Source organism: Schistocerca americana, chromosome 11, assembly GCF_021461395.2.
Source record: "Schistocerca americana isolate TAMUIC-IGC-003095 chromosome 11, iqSchAmer2.1, whole genome shotgun sequence".
NCBI classification, from domain to species: Eukaryota; Metazoa; Arthropoda; class Insecta; order Orthoptera; family Acrididae; genus Schistocerca; species Schistocerca americana.
This window is the reverse complement of record NC_060129.1, coordinates 165,202,605-165,224,012: the sequence shown is the minus strand read 5'-3', so window position 1 is coordinate 165,224,012 and position 21,408 is coordinate 165,202,605. Positions and strand designations below refer to the sequence as shown.

Here is a 21,408-nt window from a genome sequence, read left to right as displayed (position 1 = left end):
AGTGCACCAGGTGGCACTGAATCTGGCAATAGGCAGCAGCCTCACAATTTTGGCCTACCGGTGTAAAGACCGATTACTGTCACGATACCGTGAGCACACTGCCGAGAGACCACCGCTGGAACGTTGCGGAGACAGGTATCGGTTCCTGTGTTAGTGCAGGGGCTCTGCATATGTGGTCTCTAGCCAGTTGTGCGATTGCCGTTCGTGATGAAATGGTGACGCAGTTTTGTTGTGTTCGGCAGCCACTGTACGTGCGGTACCGGGGCCACCCACTGGCGGAGTCGCGGTCGCCACTTGTGGGGAAGCTGCTGGCACTGGCATTCGGACTGCTGTTCCTGGGACTGGCCTTCATGGCGCAGTTCCTGGGTGGCGTGCTGCAGGCCAGCCTCACGATATTCGGCGCTGTCGGCGGACCTGTGCTCGGCTTCTTCTCGCTCGGCATGTTCCTGCCCCACGCCAACGAGCCGGTACGTACTCCTCATCCTGCTGCCTCGCCAGAGACTCTGTAGAGAGGTCTGGTGTGTAGAACTCAAGTGCCGAGATATACTGGTAGTGAACTCACTTATCTACAGGGTGGATGTTTTGGCCTCTCTCTTGTTATTAGCACTATGATGAAATAACTGAAGTAAAGCAGAATACTTTAACATGAGGATAAACCAAAAGAATTAAAAAAATCATTACCATGAGACCGAATTATTGAAACCAAAACAGAAAGACCTAAAGCACCTTCAAAAACAGAAAAAAATAACAGGAAAGAAATAATCATAATCAAATTCAATATGAAAAACAATAATTAATATAAACAAAGAAAGAACAATATACTCCAATCTCAGAAGAACCATTAATAAATGTTTATGTTTAGAAGAAGAAACATAAACACCTGCAAAATAAACCAACAAAAAAGTAAAAACAGAGAATATAAGCATTAGCTTTAATAGTTAAAAAAAAAAAAACGCCAGTCTTGTAAACCGGAGATAAGTCTAGGCCCCACTTTTAAAACTTCAGAGGTGGAAAGCTTCCATCATCAGTCCCCAAAACCGATATTTTAAATAAACTAACCCCTGAAATGATTAAAATAATAATTATATCACTATCAAATGCAATAAATATTAATTTTATTAAATTAAGACATCCAATATCAATAATACTTTCATTATCCTCCAAACTTTCTTAGTTGGATTAATAACAGGAACAATAATGGAAAGATATTGACTGTCATATATTTTATTCTTAACATTTCTTGGTGGTATATTAGTCCTATTTATTTATATTACAAGAATTGCATCAAACGAAATATTTCAACCTAAATCAATTAGCATAATTATTACCCTAACAATATGGGGATTTATTGTATCAATATTAATTATACTAGACATAACAATATTTATAGACTTCTGCAAAAATACGAACCATAAATATTGATAATTCATCAATTACCAAGAAATAACAATATCTTTAGAAAAATTATATAATAGACCAACATTCATTATTACAATAATAATAATAATCTGCAGAGGGGCGAACATTGACTCAGACCACTACTTAACACGCATTAAAGTGAAATTCACCCCAAAAAAATTCTATCCGAAGAAAACACACATGATGAAATTTGACACACGAACAATCAAAGAAACCAATCTGAAGGAGGAGTGGGAAAAGGAACCAGCTGACTCTTGGGAAAAATTTCGAACAAAAATTACAAAGAAGGCAAAAGAACTGATCCCATTGAAAAAGAACACAAAACACCCCTGGTGGGACTCTGGATGTGAAAAAGCGCTGGAAGAAAGAAAGAAAGCCTTTCTGAAGTATAACAGTAAAAAATCCCCAGAAAATCTAGATCACTTCCACAACACCAGAAGACAAGTGGCAAAAACAATCAGACAAGTCAAGAGGAAGTACGTCAAGGAACAGTGTGAGTCTATTGAAGAAAATTTCCGTAACTATAATGTACGAGACTTCTATAAGACCTTTGCTGGGAGAATCAATGGATACGGCTCACGAAATCTATGTTTCAGAAAACCAGATGGAAAACTAGCGCTCACAAATCGGGAAAATTGTGAGGAGCTGGCGAGATACTTTTCCGGACTCCTCAATTGCCCTGAACCTTCTTCAAGATTCCCTCAAGAAACTGCTGTCTACTCAAATCCAGAATCCCCACCACCTACACTAGAGGAGATCCAAAGACATATTCATAGACTGAAAAACAACAAGGCATCCGGAGAAGATAATATCACTGCAGAACTACTTAAAAATCTTGGACCAAATTCCCTCAAAGAACTCACTCAAATCATCACAGACATTTGGCAGACAGAAAAACTACCAGAAGATTGGAAATGCACCCTAATTCATCCACTGCATAAAAAGGGAGACATGGCAGATATAAACAACTATCGAGGAATCTCCCTTCTCCAAGTCACTTATAAAATCCTCTCAGCTTGTCTTCTTCAACGAACACAAGAACAACTCGAACACAGTATTGGTGAATACCAAGCTGGCTTTCGCCCTCACCGATCCTGTGCAGAACAAATTTTCAATTGGAAGACAACACTAAAATACAAAGCAGTCAGAAACAGTCCGATCATTTGTTCCTTTGTTGATTTCGCAAAGGCTTATGATTCAATCGATAGGCAATCTCTCGTTATTATCCTTGAGGAGCTAGGACTCGATCTGAAAACCCTAAACCTTATCAAAGAAACGCTCACAAACACAACTTCTAAGATAAAATTCCTGGGTGAAATATCAGAGCCCTTCCTGATCAAAACCGGCGTCAGACAAGGTGACGGCTTGTCTCCACTCCTCTTCAACCTTATCTTAGACAAAGTCATCCGAGAATGGGAAAAAGAACTGAAGAATCAAAATTACTGGAAGCCTATACAACTAGGAAGATCGAAAGATGGTATTAAAATTTCATGCTTGGCATTTGCAGATGACGTGGCCATTCTAGCAGAAAACGAGACCACAGCAATTAAACAGATAGACATTCTCAAAGAATGCGCCGAAAAAGTTGGGCTACAAATTTCCTTCCAAAAAACCAAATTCATCTGCTCAAAATTTGAAACTCAAAAACTGACTACAAAATATGGACAAATTGAGAGAGTTCCATTCTTTAAATACTTAGGCGAGGTCCTAGAACCCACAGGGGGAGAGAAAACTGCACAAAAAGTTCGACTGGAAAAACTGAAAAGAGCATACTGGAAAACCCACAACATCTACAATAAAAAGTGTCTCTCCATTCACTCAAAAATACGACACTACAATACAGTAATCAAGCCCGAAGCACTATATGCCAGCGAAACACTCACACTCCATAGAAAAGGCGACCTGGAAGGCATCCTGAAAGAGGAACGCAAAATTATCAGAAAGATTCTTGGCCCAAAAAGAACTGAAGATGGATACAGGTTACAGTCTCGGAAAACTACAGAAAAATTATCTAACCTCGCCGCAGACATCCGGAAAAGAAGACTAAAATTTTACGGTCATATCCACAGACTCCCAACACCCAGACTCTCCCACAAAATTTTAATATACATTGAAAAATTGAAAACCATACCCTGGATAAAAGAAACCAAAACAGATCTAGCAAATGCACAAATAAATTCTTCAGAAGTTATAAACAGAAATGTATAAAGGCAAAAAATCAATAGTTGGAAAGTACAACCCGAGAACGAAGTTTGCAAGAGACAGGGGACAAAATGGACAGAGGAAAGAAAGAGAATTCATGGGGAAAGAATGAGAGAAGTTTCGAGAATTAAAAAATTGAATCGGAAAAGCTTTGCGTGATCCATATGGGTCCAATCGCACATAATAATAATAATAATAATAATAATAATTTATTTTTAGCACTATTAACAGTAGTTGAAATTACTAGTATTAACCAGGGGCCTATTTGTAAAATGAGATAACTTACTAATGAATAAACCATTACGATTAAGACATCCTTTAATTAAAATTATTAGCAACTCTTTAATTGATTTACCTGCACCAACAAATATTTCATTTGATGAAATTTTGGGTCCCTGCTAGGGTTATGCTTGGTAATTCAAATCGTAACTGGCCTAATTTTAGCTATACATTATACATCAAATATTGAAATAGTATTCAGTAGTGTAGTACACATCTGCCGAGACATAAATAATGGTTGAATTATTCGAACTTTACATGCAAATGGAGCATCTATATTCTTTATTTGTATTTATTTGCATGTAGGATGAGGAATTTACTATGGATCTTATACATACATACACACCTGAATAATTGTTACAGTAATTCTATTCTTAGTTATAGCAACTGAATTTATAGGATACGTTTTACCTTGAAGTCAAATATCATTTTGAGGTGCAACAGTAATTACTAATTTATTATCAGCAATTCCATACTTAGTGACAGACTTAGTTCAATGAGTGTGAGGATAATTTGCTGTTGATAACGCAACATTAAATCGATTCTTTACATTTAATTTTGTGTTACCATTTATTATTCTTCCTTCATCAAACAGGATCTAATAAGCCATTAGGGCTAAATGGAAATATCAAAAAAAAAAAAAAATCCCATTTCACCCATACTTTACTTTCAAGGATTCTATCACATTGGTATTAATAACATCATTATTAATTATATTATGTTTAATTAATCCCTACCTTCTAGGAGACCCAGATAATTTTGTACCCGCTAATCTGTTAGTAACACCAGTCCATCTTCAGCCAGAATGATATTTCGTATTTGCATATGAAATTCTACGATCAATTCCTGACAACTTAGAAGGTGTTATTGCACTATTCTTATCAATTAGAATCTTAATAATTTTACCTTTCTATAACAAAACACCATTCCGAGATATCCAATTTTATCCTATTAATCAGATTCTAATCTGAATTATAGTAGCTGTTGTATGTCTATTAACACAAATTAGTAAATGACCAGTTGAAGAACCTTACATCATAACACGACAAATCTTAACAGTCATCTACTTTACATACTTCTTAATTAATGTAGATGTTGCAAACGCATGAAATAAGCTAATTAAGGAATAAATAAGTTAATTAGCTTAGGAAAAGCATATGTTTTGAAAACATAAAACTAGAAGTTTAACTTTTCTTAAAAAATTTCACTAAATAAATGAGATAAATAAAATCGTTAAACCAACAAAGAAAATAAAAAAAATTGAGAGATAAAGGTAAAAAACTTTTTCAAGCTAACGGAACTGTGGTAAGGTACCCCGAACTCAAATAAAGCCAAAAGATATAATAGCAAGCTTAATAAAAAATATAAAAGGATAAGAATCACCCCCAAAAAATTAAAGCTAATAATATTCTTATAAAAACAATTATAGTATACTCAGCTAAAAAAATTAAAGTAAAACCACCTGCTCCATATTCAATATTAAAGTCCGAAACTAACTCAGATTCACCTTCAGCAAAATCAGAAGGAGTACGATTAGTTTCGGCCAAACAAGAAGCAAAACAAGCTAAAGCTAAGGGAAAAGAAATAATAATAATTCAGCAGTAAAGCTGATAATTTATAAAATAAAACATGTTAAAACTACCAATTAAAATAATTAAAGATAATAAAATCAAAGCTAAACTAACTTTATATGAAATTGTTTGAGCAACAGAATAATTTGAATTAGAAGACCACCCAGCAATTATAACGGTATAAACACCTAATCTAGTACAACACAAAAAAAAACAAAAATTCCATAAGGAAAAGAACACATATAAGTTAAGTAAGGAAAAATTACTCAAACAACCAAAGAAATCATTAAATTAAAAACAGGAGAAAAATAATAAAGTACATAATTAGATACAATAGGAATTGGCTGCTCCTTACAAATAAACTTAATAGCATCGCTAAAGGGCTGCGGGATTCCTACAAAACCTACTTTATTTGGACACTTACAAATCTGAATATAACCTACAACTACTCCAATTAAGTTAAAAAAGCAACACTAACTGAAACACAAATAACAAATAAACAAAAATTTAAAATAAACATAAATTAATCATAAAGTATCAATACCATCTGTAGAAAAAATCTACATAAATGAATTATAAATTCAACACATTAATCTGTCAAAATAATAAATTAATTAATATTAATCAATATAGTCAAAAATATTTTAACCATATGGTCCTTTTGTACTAATATGGATTAATAGTCTTAGGATAGAAACTGACCTGGCTCACGCCGGTCTGAACTTGGATCATGTAAGAATTTAAGGGTTGAACTGACCTAATCACTGGGCTCCTGCAACCATAATTTTTCTTAATCCAACATCCAGGTCAGAATCTACTTTGTCGATATGAGCTCTCAAAAACAATTACGCTGTTAGCCCTAAGGTAACTTAATCTTATGATCATAAATTATGGATCAAAACAACAAACATAAATCAATGATATGATAATGAAGAGTTTATTTATTCTTCATGTCACCCCAACAAAACATCATCATTAAATGTAGAAAGACAAACAAAAAAACTATATAAAAGTAAAATGATAACCTCTAAGGGGTCTTCTTGTCCTAAAGAAGAATTTAAGCCTTTTGACTCAAAAATGAAATTCAAAAATTTATTAAGAGACAGTTGATTTCTTGTCAAGCCATTCATTCCAGCCACTAATTAAGAGACTACTGATTATGCTACCATTGCACGGTCAAAATACCACGGCTCTTTAAAAATCTGCTCAGTGAGCAGGTCAGACCACAAAGAATTTCAAGAGGACATGTTTTTGATAAACAAGTGGTAATCAGTTTTACTTAGTTCCTTATAATAAATTTACAATGCAAAAATTTTATATAAATAAATATACCATTTCTATCATTATTACAAAGATTTTAAAATTAAATCAACAATCTTAATAAAAAACCTAAAATAGTTATAAAATCAAAATATAAAACAATGAACTAAAACGTAATCTCAAACATATATGGTTTAAAGCTTACTATTATATTTTCAAAAACAAATTATAGGTTAATAACTTCAAAGCTTATCCCTTAAAGGATAAATAAGTTAATATTTATACTTACAAAATTAAATAAACACAACTAACTTAAAAAAATTAAATTTTTTCTTAAGAAACTAGATATCTTAGGAAACGATTAACATCTCATTTCTATAAATAATTTTATAATAATTATGATACATTAACTATAAAGTATTTATATGTAAATCCAAAAATGAGACAAGTAAAATAAATACTTAAATTTTGATAAACCCTGATACAATAGGTACAACACATAAAATCTACTTTAAAAATTTAAAATAATATTTCATAAAACATTTACATTACCAATACACTATAATTTAAAAAATCAATTCTATAAAATATACTAAGACAAAATCCTACAAAATTATTTATATTAAATAAAGAAACAAAAAATAAATATAATAAAAAAAATAATCAAGATATCCTGGTTTGCACAGAAAAATTATCAGTGTTAGTGAAACACTTTACTGATGAGTTATATCTTGAACCTCTTCCTAGATACACTTTCCAGTACATCTACTATGTTATGACTTATCTCATCTAAATTGGAGCTATTTCAAAATAATCAAAATAGAATAATAAATAATGAGAGCGACGGGCGATGTGTACACAGCTCAGAGCCAATATCAGTTGTATTAAATAAATCCACCTTCATTAACAGTATTTCGCCATCAAATCCATTACAAACAAAAGTCTATTGTAACCCACCTCCTCTTAACTACAAGCTGCACCTTGACCTGTAATATTTTATAATTATAAATCTTGAGAATTATAACTCTAAAAAGATTCTCTGATAACGGAGATATACAAACAAATAAACTAAGTAGAGTAAATTGTGTATTATCAATCATGGGGTAGGTTCCTCTGAATGGAATGAGATACCGCCAAGTTCTTTGAGTTTAAAGACCTTAACTAATAGTACCCAGGTTAATACAATTAACATTTAAAATAATAGGGTATCTAATCCTAGTTTATTATTTAAATTTCACAGATTTATAAAAAGAGCTACAAATAAATTTTAACATTTCACCCTACAAATTTATATTTTAGCCCTAATAATACAAACAACTGTACTAACCAGTAATATTCACTTGTATCAATCGTATAACCGTGGCTGCTGGCACGAATTATGCCGATACTAAATCAATTGCTAAATCCAAAATCACTTGATAATTAAATCAAAATACTGCAAAAAGAACTTTTAGTTTAATAAAACTTACAAATAATACAAAGAAAACGTGAATAAACAAGCAAGAATAAAACTTTTAGGAACAAAAAATAAGAAATTTAAAAATTAACCAAAAGAGGAAAAAATTAAAGATACAAATATGTAAGAAAAAGAAAGAAAAAGATTACAAATGTTAGCAAAAAGAAAGAAGCAGACCCCCTTTGTGACCACAACTTCTCTATTGTATACAAATAAAGATATATATGGAACACGTTTACCACTGTATTGTATTCTTTCTTATTTAATCTTTCTTTTCACTAATAATAAAGAAAGATTAAATAATATAATAAATATATTAGAAACAATTATGTAAATTAATGTAATATGTTATTAATATAAAATTATATTAAGTTAACTTAAATATTAGTTAGTTGACTAATCTAATTATAGACAATTTATTAATTATATTATTATAATTGATATAATTATTTATATTAACATAATATTTTATATTTAATATTATTAATTTTATTCATTATATCCTATTATAATAATATTTAATATTAATTTACATATTATTATATATTTTATAATGTAATAATTTATTTTAAGCTAAAAACATAAGTAGCTATAATCCTCGGTAAATAAATTTATTGAAATAATCACTTAATGATAATAAAATAAACTTATAAGAATTTAAATTTAATTAAATGTAATATATTAATATAAATTATTGATTTTATATATATATATATATATATATATATATATATATATATATATATATATATATATATATATATATATATATATATATATATGTATATGTATTCTTGTGTCTGTGTATGTGCAGATGGATATGCATGTGTGGCGAGTGTATACCTGTCCTTTTTTCCCCCTAAGATAAGTCTTTCCGCTCCCAGGATTGGAATGACTCCCTACCCTCTCCCTTAAAACCTACATCCTTTCATCTTTCCTTCTCCTTCCCTCTTTCCTGATGAAGCAACTGTTGGTTGCGAAAGCTTGAATTTTGTCTGTATGTTTGTGTTTGTTTGTGAGTCTATCAACCTACCAGCGCTATTGTTTGCTAAGTCACATCATCTTTGTTTTTAAATATATTTTTCCCACGTGGAATGTTTCCCTCTATTATATTCATATATATATATGTATATAAACAAAGATGATGTGACTTACCGAACGAAAGCGCTGGCAGATCGATGGACACACAAACAAACACACACACAAAATTCAGACTGTTGCCTCATCAGGAAAGAGGGAAGGAGAGGGAAAGACGAAGGGATGTGGGTTTTAAGGGAGAGGGTAAGGAGTCATTCCAATCCCGGGAGCAGAAAGACTTACCTTAGGGGGAAAAAGGACGGGTATACACTCGCGCACACACACACATATCCATCCACACATATACAGACACGAGCAGACATCTCACAAGCAGACATATTTAAAGACAAAGAGTTTGGGCAGAGATGTCAGTCGAGGCAGAAGTGAAGAGGCAAAGATGATGTTGAATGACAGGTGAGGTATGAGTGGCGGCAACTTGAAATTAGCAGAGATTGAGGCCTGGTGGGTAACGGGAAGAGAGGATACATTGAAGAGCAAGTTTCCATCTCCGGAGTTCGGATAGGTTGGTGTTGGTGGGAAGTATCCAGATAACCCGGACGGTGTAACACTGTTCCAAGGTGTGCTGGCCGCGCACCAAGGCATGTTTAGCCACAGGGTGATCCTCATTACCAACAAACACTGTCTGCCTGTGTCCATTCATGCGAATGGACAGTTTGTTGCTGGTCATTCCCACATAGAATGCATCACAGTGTAGGCAGGTCAGTTGGTAAATCACATGGGTGCTTTCACATGTGGCTCTGCCTTTGATCGTGTACACCTTCTGGGTTACAGGACTGGAGTAGGTGGTGGCGGGAGGGTGCATGGGACAGGTTTTACACCGGGGGGCGGTTAAGAGCCAGAGGGTAGGGAAGGTGGTTTGGGGATTTCATAGGGATGAACTAACAGGTTACGAAGGTTAGGTGGACGGCGGAAAGACACTCTTGGTGGAGTGGGGAGGATTTAATGAAGGATGGATCTCATTTCAGGGCAGGATTTGAGGAAGTTGTATCCCTGCTGGATATATATTATATATATAATAGAGGGAAACATTCCACGTGGGAAAAATATATCTAAAAACAAAGATGATGTGACTTACCGAACGAAAACGCTGGCAGGTCGATAGACACACAAACAAACACAAACACACACACAAAATTCAAGCTTTCGCAACAAACTGTTGCCTCATCAGGAAAGAGGGAAGGAGAGGGAAAGACGAAAGGATGTGGGTTTTAAGGGAGAGGGTAGGGAGTCATTCCAATCCCGGGATCGGAAAGACTTACCTTAGGGGGGAAAATGGACAGGTATACACTCGCACACACACACATATCCATCCACACATATACCATCTTTGTTTATATAAAGATGATGTGACTTACCAAATGAAAGTGCTGGCAGGTCGACAGACACACAAACATACACACAAAATTCAAGCTTTCGCAACAAACTGTCACCTCATCAGGAAAGAGGGAAGGAGAGGGAAAGACGAAAGGATGTGGGTTTTAAGGGAGAGGGTGAGGAGTCATTCCAATCCCAGGAGCGGAAAGACTTACCTTAGGGGGAAAAAAGGACGGGTATACACTCGCACACACACACACACACACATATCCATCCACACATATACAGACACAAGCAGACATATTTATACATTAAATAAACGAAGTGCATAATTAGAGGGTTGCCTTGATGGGGTAAATTAAGTAAATAAAAATTACCTACAATAAACAAATTACATAAGATAGAATTGAACTACCTCATTTAGTATCAAAAACTAACGTGCATCATACACCGAAATGTAAAAAGGTAAGCTAATCAAGCTAAAGGGTTCATATCCCATTTATAGAGGTATCAATCCTCTCCTTTTTAATGACCAACAACTCTACAAAACTTCTCTTCCTTTCAACATTAATGATAGGAACAACCCGGTCCATTTCATCAAATTCCTGATTTGCAGTTTGAATAGGACTTGAGATCAACTTACTTTCATTTAGTCTGCTTCTAATGAGAAATAAAAATATAATGATAAATGAATCATCAATTAAATATTTTATTGTCCAGGCAGTAGGATCGACAATACTATTATTTTCAATTTTGTTGATTCAAATAAAGTATCCATTAGGATGGGAAACAGAATTTATCCCCTCAATAACAATTAGATCTAGGTTATTATTAAAGATTGGAGCTGCACCTTCTCGTTACTGATTTCCAGAAGTAATAGGCGCTTCAAGATGGAATAACTGTTTATCATTAATAATATGACAAAAAATTGGCCCAATAATAGTACTATCATATTGTATTCAACTAAGAACCTTTATTTGAACCATTATCATTTTAAGAATCGTTATTGGGGCAATAGGAGGCTTAAATCAAACATCTCCACGCCAGATTCTAGCATATTCTTCAATTAGACACTTAGGGTGAATAATTAGATCTCTAACAGTCAGAGAGAACATCTGAGAACTATACTTTATTATTTATTCACTACTAACGCTGATCATGATTTGCCGGACGATGTGACCGAGCGTTTCTAGGTGCTACGGTCTGGAACCGCGCAACCACTATGCTTGAAGGTTTGAATCCTGCCTCAGGCATGGATGTGTGTGATGTCCTTAGGTCAGTTAGGTTTAAGTAGTTCTAAGTTCTAGGGGACTGATGACCACTGAAGTTAAGTCCCATAGTGCTCAGAGCCATTTGAACCATTTTATGATGGTTTTATTATTCAAACAAATAAATCTATTCGTTGTAAACCAGATTTATTCAGCTAGAAACATAAAAACTGAAATTAAATTCATAATATTCTTATCTCTTCTATCTCTAGGTGGTTTACCACCATTTTTCTTGGATTCGTACCAAAATGAATTGTAATACAATCATTAATAGAAAACAACATAACAACTATTGTAACTATTATACTCGTATTAACTATAATTACACTTTATTATTACATACGTATTAGATTCTCAGCCTTAATTATGTCATATACCGAAAATTCATGATCTATAAAGATAAAGTATTAAAAATCAATAATTATTCTTCCTATAACCGTAATAATTTCAACAATAGGATTGCTCTCAACATCTACCTTAATGTCATTGTACTAAGGACTTAAGTTAATTATACTAATAACCTCCAAAGCTATAATTAAAAGAATAATCTTTTAGGCCTTAGTAAAACTTTACACTTCTAGAATTGCAGTCTAGAATCATAACTGAATATAAGAGCAGAGTATGGTAAGAGAGAAAATATGTCATAAGTAGATTTACATTCTACCACCTAAAATTCAGCCATCTTACTGCAAGAATGAATATTCCCAACAAACCATAAGGACATTGGTACTTAATACTTTCTGTTTGGAGCATGGGCAGGAATAATAGGAACATCAATAAGAATACTTATTCGTGCTGAACTTGGTCAACCAGAATGTCTAATTGGAGATGACCACATTTATAATGTTATTATTACAGCCTATGCATTTGTAATAATTTTCTTCATAGTAATGCCTATTATAATTGGTGGATTTGGTAATTGACTTGTACCATTAATAATTGGTGCACCAGATATAGCATTCCCATGAATAAATAATATAAGTTTTTGATTACTACCACCTTCATTAACCCTTCTTCTTACATCTTCTATAGTAGGTAATGGTGCTGGTACAGAATGAACAGTTTACCCGCTCTATCAGGAGCTATTGCACACAGGGGCGCATCTGTAGATCTAGCCATTTTTCTACTACACTTAGCAGGTGTATCATCAATTCTTGGTGCAGTAAACATCATTACAACAGCAATTAATATACAATCAGAAAGCATAACTTTAGACCTAACACCTTTATTTGTTTGGTCTGTAGCTATTACAGCTCTCCTTCTTCTTCTTTCACTTCCAGTTTTAGCAGGAGCTATTACTATATTATTAACAGACCAAAACCTAAATACATCATTCTTTGACCCTGCGGGAGGAGGAGATCCAATTCTATGTCAACACCTATTCTCATTCTTTGGACACCCAGAAGTTTACATTTTAATTCTACCCGGATTTGGTATTATTTCACACATTGTATGTCAAGAAAGAGGAAAAATTGAATCATTTGGAACATTGGGTATAATTTATGCTATGTTATCAATTGGATTAATAGGATTTATTGTATGAGCATATCATATATTTACAGTAGGAATGGATGTTGACACACGAGCATACTTCACATCAGCAACAAATAATTATTGCTGTACCTACAGGAATTAAGGCATTCAGAGGACTAGCTACATTACCTGGAACTAAACTCGAGTTTAACCCACCATTACTATGAGCTCTAGGATTTATTTTCTTATTTACAATTGGTGGGTTAACAGGATTAATACTAGCAAACTCATCACTTGATATTGTATTACATGACACACATTATACAGTAGCCCACTTCCATTATGTTCTATCTATAGGAGCAGTATTCGCAATTATAGGAGGTGTTATTCAATGATACCCACTATTTACAAGATTGACTATAAATAATACATGATTAAAAATCCAGTTCACAATTATATTTATTTTAGGAAACTTAACATTCTTCCCTCAACACTTCTTAGGGTTAGCAGGAATACCACGACAATATTCAGATTACCCAGATGCATATACATCATGAAATGTAGTATCAAGAATTGGGTCTACAATTTCTATTGTAGGATTATTATATTCATTGTAATCATATGAGAAAGAATGGTTTGAGCAATTGTATTCACAGCTAATATAAGAAGATCAACAGAATGACTACAAAATAATCCACCTGCAGAACAAAGTTACTCAGAATTACCCTTAATCTCTAGATTCTAATATGGCAGATTAGTGCAGTAGATTTAAGCTCTACAAATAAAAGTTTGACCTTTTATTAGAAAAACATTTAATGGCAACAAGATCAAATTTATCCCTTCAAGACAGAGCTTCACCATTAATGGAGCAACTATCATTCTGGTATTCGTGCTGATCTTTTTGGAACAAACCCACACTCAAATGGTGAACTTTTTTCTCGATCATTGAGTAGTTTTTTTGATAATGTTGTTGCGAGGATTATAACAATTATTGGAATAATAAATTTAATAAAAACTCTTGTAGATAGCTTAAGCTTTCTGATTGGAAGTCAAATGTACTATTTATACTAGAAAAACAATTATCTACCTCATCAATAAATATAAATGTATAAGAATAGTCATACTATGTCTACGAAGTGTCAATATCATGCTGCTGCTTCAAATCCAAAGTGGTGTCTTGGTGAGAAATGATTTAATGAGTGTCGAAGTAGACTTGTTGTTAAGAAAATTGTTCCAATAATTACGTGGAGACCATGGAACCCTGTTGCAACAAAGAATGTTGATCCATATACTGCATCTGCAATAGTGAAAGGTGCTTCTAAATATTCGTAAGCTTGAATTATTGTGAAATATAATCCTAATAATACTGTAAAAAATAATCCTTGTAATGCTTGAGTGTGATAAGATTCTATTAAACTATGATGTGCTCATGTTACGGTTGCTCCTGAGGCTAAAAGAATGGCTGTATTAAGTAATGGAATTTGTATAGGATTAAAAGGTTGAATTCCTACACTGTGAAGCCTTCTGTGTGGGAATGACCAGCAACGAACTGTCCATTTGCATGAACGGACACAGGCAGACAGTGTTTGTTGGTAAAGAGGATCACCCTGTGGCCAAATATGCCTTGGTGCACAGCCAGCACATCTTGGCACAGTGTTACTCCGTCCGGGTTATCTGGATACTTCCCACTGACACCAACCTATCAGAACTCTGGAGATGGGAACTTGCCCTTCAATATATTCTCTCTTCCCGTTACCCACCAGGCCTCAACCTCCGCTAATTTCAAGTTGCCGCCCCTCGTACATCACCTGTCATTCAACAACATCTTTGCCTCTGTACTTCCACCTCGACTGACATCTCTGCCCAACCTCTTTGAATTTACATATGTCTGCCTGTGTCTGTATATATGTGTGGATGGATGTGTGTGTGTGTGTGTGTGTGTGTGTGTGTGTGTGTGTGTGTGTGTGTGTGTGCGAGTGTATACCTGTCCTTTTTTCCCCCTAAGGTAAGCCTTTCCGCTCCTGGGATTGGAATGACTCCTTACCCTCTCCCTTAAAACCCACATCCTTACGTCTTTCCCTCTCCTTCCCTCTTTCCTGATGAAACAACCTTGGGTTGCAAAATCTTGAAATTTGTGTGTTTTTATTGGGTCTATTTACCAGCACTTTCTCGTTTGGTAAGTCACAGCATCTTTGTTTTTGATATATATTTTTCCCACATGGAATGTGTGTGTGTGTGTGTGTGTGTGTGTGTGTGTGTGTGTGTGTCTGTGTGTCTGTGTGTGCGCACGCACCTACTTGAGGGTTAATAAAAATTGCTCTTAATCCTAACTGTGATATGCAGTGTTAAAAAAAGTTCTTTGATCTTTGTGTTCTTGCCGAGGAATCAGACTGGAGTTAGTTACTCTCTTGAAAAGACATTCAACAAGCTTCCATTTAGTATGAAGTTGGAAGTGAGACTTCCTATGAATTCAAACAGATAGAAAAGTGGTAAATATTGCACAGTAATCTGTTCCACAATGTTGATGCTCTCCTTTATGCCACTCTTTATTTGTGCCACTTTTCCTTTGTTTGTTCCTACTGCACACTCTGGTCTGAGGATTGGAATCCACAATGGATGCAAAAGGGGTCATTTGACACTTCCTGGAATGTGGGGGTACCGAATTGCCATGCACTTTGTTCCCAATAAATAATGCATTTTCTTTGGCATGATAGTGATTTCAACATTGTCCTGCATTGGTGCCTGCTGCAGAATTTTACAGAAAACTGCCAAAATATATTCCCCAAACTATTCTATCCCTTCTTCATACACTCCTTATTGAGCTCCAGAAAGTAACCATTCTAACACATCTGTTTAAGGATTCTGGTATCTATTCCCAGCATAAATGAATGTGGGTGCAGTGTACCTGCCCAGCAGCAGTCACCAATTCTGACAAGGATACCTTCTACTGCTGATAAATTGGTTAGTCACAACAGTAATTTACCATATGTGTGTGGAAAAAGAATATATGTCTTGTCTTTATGAGGTCACATTCTGTTCTACAATAGCAGAATGATTGTAGTAGACTCTGAAGAACCGCCTTGCTATACTGTAGGTGTGCTCATATGCACTTTCATCTGTGAGCCCACATGCATCGATCTGAAAGAGAAAATACCACTTTCTGCACTAGATGGCGGTGGGGGGGGGGGGTGATAAAGTGTGAAAAAGCAAGATGGAAAAGATCCCCACTTCAAGAAAGGATATCTTCTCAAAGTCCATGAGGTGCAACAAAGCACAACATGCTGTCATATAATTATGAATTCAGCAGCCTAGTTGGCAGGGCTGCACTATTATGTGGTTCTGGTGGTGGTATCGGAGAGGGGGGGGGGGGTTAGGGTGATTGGAGGGGGGGGAGGGGGAAGCTCACCTTGGGTCAATAGGCTGTTAAGAGTAGGTTGCAGTTGTTGTGTGAGGCTGCCCACATTCACCTTGTTGAATGCTGGCCTGGTTGACACACTACCCAGACAACGCCAATTATAGCTTTCAAACCACATTTTATTAAACTTTAATTATGCCAATCAACTTAAAAAATGGAAGACATTAAAATAATGCAATGAAATCTACTAACAAATCATCATCATCATCAGTTATCTGCTATATTAGCAGGTCCTTTGCCTCTCCATTTTCTGTGATCCATTGCTTCCTTCTTAAGGCTGCTGTATGTTGTACCGTCCATCATGTCATCCAGTATCTGGAATCTCTTCTTCCTCGTTTCCTTTTCCCTTCTTCATAACCTTCTAAAACTGTTTTTATAAATCCGTCCCTCTTTCTTAATATGTCCCCAATCCAATTTCTTTTTCTTCTCTTTATTACATCTAGTAACTGTCTTTTCTCTCCCGCTCTTCTCAGTACCTCTTCATTTTTTACTCTGTCCATCCAACATATACATTCCATCCTCTGCCATGTCCTGATCTCAAAAGCCTCCAGCTTTTCTCTGTCTTTCTTCCTCATAGTCCATGTTTCATCACCATATAGAGGAACACTCCATACAAGACATTTTATGAGTCTCTTCCTGAGTTCTCTGTCCAGACCACTGCAGAAAATTCTCCTTTTATTATATGCCTCTTTTTGCCATTGCTATCCTTCTTTTAATTTCTGTGGTTCACTTCCATTCAGTGTCTACCCTTCTTCCAAGATACTTAAAATTTTGCGCCTGTTCTACTAGTATTTCTCCATTCAGCATAATTTTTATTTCCTTATTTCTTCCTAGTGCCAATACTTTTGTTTTATTTGTGTTATTTTTCATTCTATATTTTTTTCCATTTGTTTCAATGGTGTCCACCAAATCCTGTAATTCTTTTTCCCCTGTGACTAGAAGGACCATGTCATCAGCAAACCTCAAACACCCTACTCTTCTTCCTCCAATTTCTACATCTGTGTCATCTAATGAGCATTGGTCAATCATATTTTCCAAGTAGAGGTTGAAAAGAGTAGGTGATGGACAGCATCCTTGTCTTACTCCTTCTCCTAGTCCGATCCAGTTTTTACTTTCTCCTCTCACTTTAATTGAAACTTTTTGATTAAGATATAATGAGTTTACAAGTCTTCTGGTTTTCCAGTCCACCCTCTTTTCCCTCATTATAGTCGCCAGCTCGTCCCAAACCACATTGTCAAATGCCTTTTCTAGATCAATGAAGCACATTCATAGGTCTCTTCCTTTTTCAATAAACCTTTCTCCCAAGATTCGTAGGAGCCCTATTGCATCTCTGGTGCCTGTATTCCATCTAAAGCCAAACTGCTGCTTGCCAAGATTCTCCTCCATTACTTTTTCAAGTCTTTTATTAATTATTCTTAACACCACTTTGGCTGCATGTGAAATGAGGCTGATTGTCCTGTGCTCACTGCATTTCTTGGTTCCATGTTTTTTCGGGAATGGAATCATTACTGTTGTTAGAAAGTCCTCAGGCCATTCACCACTGTCATATATTTTATTACATAATCTCAATATTTCTCTTATTACATCTTGGTTCGAGCATTTTAGTATTTCTCCTGATATGATATCTGTACCTACCGCTTTGTCATTTTTCATTGCAGCTATGGCAGACTTTACTACTTCCATTATGATGATTGGTCCTTTCTCGTCCTCACTTACACTGTTGTGTGATTAAAGTTCCAGAGTTTCTGGTTTGCTATTTGTGTCATATAGCTCTTTTAGATATTCTTCCCATCTCTGGAGGACATCGTCACAATCTTTGTACACTACCTCTTCGTCTTTACTCAAAATTTCCATAGTAGCACTTCCTGCTCTGTTTTGTTCCCATGTCATAGTCTTTACTCTGTTGTATAGTAAGTCATATCTTCTCTTCCTGTCCAGTTCTTCAACTTCATCATATTCCTCTTTTAGCCATTTTTTCCTAGCCTGCTCTGTTTGTCTTCGCAGTTCATTATTTAACCTTCGGTATATCTTTCTAGCATTTTCAGTGCCCTCGTTTTTCAATTTTCTTCTCTCCTCCATCTTGGAAATCGCTTCTTGTGTGACATGGTTTTTTCGACCTTTTCCATTTTACATATCCTATATTTTGCTGTCCGGCTTTAATGATTCCTTCTTTCAGCATATTCCAGTACTTGTTGGCATTATCAGGTGCTTCTTTGTCTCATAATGTGTTTAGAAACTCCCAAGACAGCATTTCTGTAATTTGTTCCTTGTTGTATCTTATCTTCTCTAGATCCCACTTCTTCACCATGGTCGCCTTCTTCAGTTTTTTCATTCTTATTTCTATTTCTGCCATAAGTAAGTTGTGGTCACTATTAATATCTGCACCTGGTAATGTGTGCACCTTCTTGATTCCATTCCTGTATATTTCTTCTACCAGTAGAAAATCGATTTGGTTTCTATATTTATCCCCTGGTGATTTCCAAGTGTAGAGCCTCCTCCTATGGTTCTAGAACCATGTGTTTGCCGCTATCAGCTTCCGTTTCCTGTAGAAGTCAATTAGCCATTCACCTCTATCATTTCTCTTTCCAAGACCTTGACTGCCTACTATGTTTCCCTCTTTCCCTTTTCCCACAATGACGTTCCAGTCTCCCATTACTATTTTGCAGCATTTTTTATTTTCATCCATTATTCTCTCTATTACATTGTATCTTTCCTCTACAATTTGGTCATCATGTTCTGAAGTTGGCATATACACCTGGACAATCAGTAAATCTTTTTGTGCTCCTTTCAGACTTACACCATTAACACGGTCATTTGCATAATCTACATATTAGCCAATTCCTTTGTCATAATCATTCCTACTCCATTAATTCCTTTTACTTCTCCTCCTGAGTAGTACAACACATATTCATCTGACTGCAACTCTCCATGTCCATTCCATCTTACCTCAGCAACTCCTACAAGGTCCATATGATTCTTTTCCATATCTCTTTTAAGGTTTTCTAGTTTTCCTGCTTGTAGCAGAGTTCTAACATTCCAGGTATCAATTCTCGTTTTGATATTTTGCCTCATTTCTAGTTGTTCCCCCCCCCCCCCCCCCCCCCACCACCCCCCATCCTGGAGATCCGAATGGGGGACTATTTTACCTCCGGATACTGATTTAACATAAGAGGACGCCATTTTAGCGCATAAAATGGAGACTGCATTATGCAGGGAAGACAATCTGTGGTGGTATTCCGTTGCCTTCTGCAGTTCTGGAGGCCACCCCTAACATGGAATACAGATGCTTTTTGCAGCCACACACTCTTGGTCAGACACTGCATAGGTTGGAAAATGAAAGACCCCTAGTCCTCGAAACCTAATAGCTTCGGGGTCGGAAAAGAACAAGAGCTGGCCGAGGGTGGCCAGATAGGAAAAATAAAAGTGAGGAGCCTGGCATAAGTAAGTGGAAGCAATGTTAGAACTCAGCTTGGGGCCCCGTGGTCGCCAGCCACGTAATCGGTAGGTGTGACTCCCTGAGGAGTCACATACATACGTATATTACAACTAGGACAGTGTTGTAATTGTCATTAGTTGAATTAGCATGCTTAAACTGATTATTTGTTTAGGTTTCCATTACAGGTGCTTGTAATTTTTGACAGTGGCTAGTTTTGAATGCTTGCATTCATTCTCAAACAACTGCCTACATTCAAATGTCTAACTAAGCATAATTCCAATGATCTATTCAAAAGACTCTTATCAATTGAATTAGGCTTAGTTAAACATTTGGAATGAAGGCAGTTGTTTGAAAATGAATGTAAGTGTGTGAAATCAGTCACCATCAAAAATTGTGTGCAACTGTGATAATAGTTTAAATAAACTTAGTTGCTGGTTCTCTATACCAACATAAAGTTGGAACTGCATAACCACACTTCAACTCTCGAGCTGCCTTGCCTATGTATAAAGTCCGCCAAACACAAATGACATTGTTTTGCACTGTTCCATTGTTGTTTCACAGTTGTGAGGCTATACCAATTCCTTCGTTTTTGCTTCAGATAGATTGGTGATAAATTGTGTTGTCATATGTCCAAGTGATCAGCAGTAACATAAAATAAACAGCGAGGTAGGTAACAAAAAAAATTTATGCGTCGCGCATGAAAGTGACACAGATTGAGGTAGCAGCAAGACCCCCTAATGAAGCTGTTCCCTACGAGTTAATTAGTAATAAAATAATTGGTTGGTTGGGATCTGATGCAGCTGTATACCGTGGGTCATTACTGGAGGTAAAACCTATCCGTGGAAACAGAGTGACATAATGAAAGTTTATTTCATTATTGTTTAGTTAAGCAATCCTCTAGCAAGGTTATGTAAGTTTATTTTAAGGTTGTGTAATCAAAATAAGATTAAACAATGATTTTGCTCACATATCTTAACCACGGTATCATAAAGACCACTACTCTTTACAAGTGTACAAAATATAGCGTGTGCCGGCTTGTGTTACAAAAAATGGCGAGCCCACTGGATGGTTAAGTTCACTTCCTGTTGCTTCACTTTTAAGGGTAGTAATCAGTGACGTTTTTCCTCGTTACTTTTCTTAACAATCGACACGAATTTCCCAAATGCTTTGGTATCAAAAACGGCAATATTAGTCTTGCTCAGATTGCATAAATATCA

At 35.4% G+C, this 21,408-nt stretch overlaps 1 protein-coding gene across 1 annotated transcript in view; it reads left to right on the top strand.

Moving 5' to 3' along the window:
• Positions 1 to 21,408, top strand: part of LOC124554209 (putative sodium-dependent multivitamin transporter) — a 390,772-nt gene that overhangs the window by 348,215 nt on the left and 21,149 nt on the right. The window contains exon 9 of the mRNA XM_047128278.1: positions 243 to 467. Within this exon, the coding sequence (XP_046984234.1) occupies positions 243 to 467 (225 nt within the window). The remainder of the gene's footprint in view (positions 1 to 242; positions 468 to 21,408) is intronic.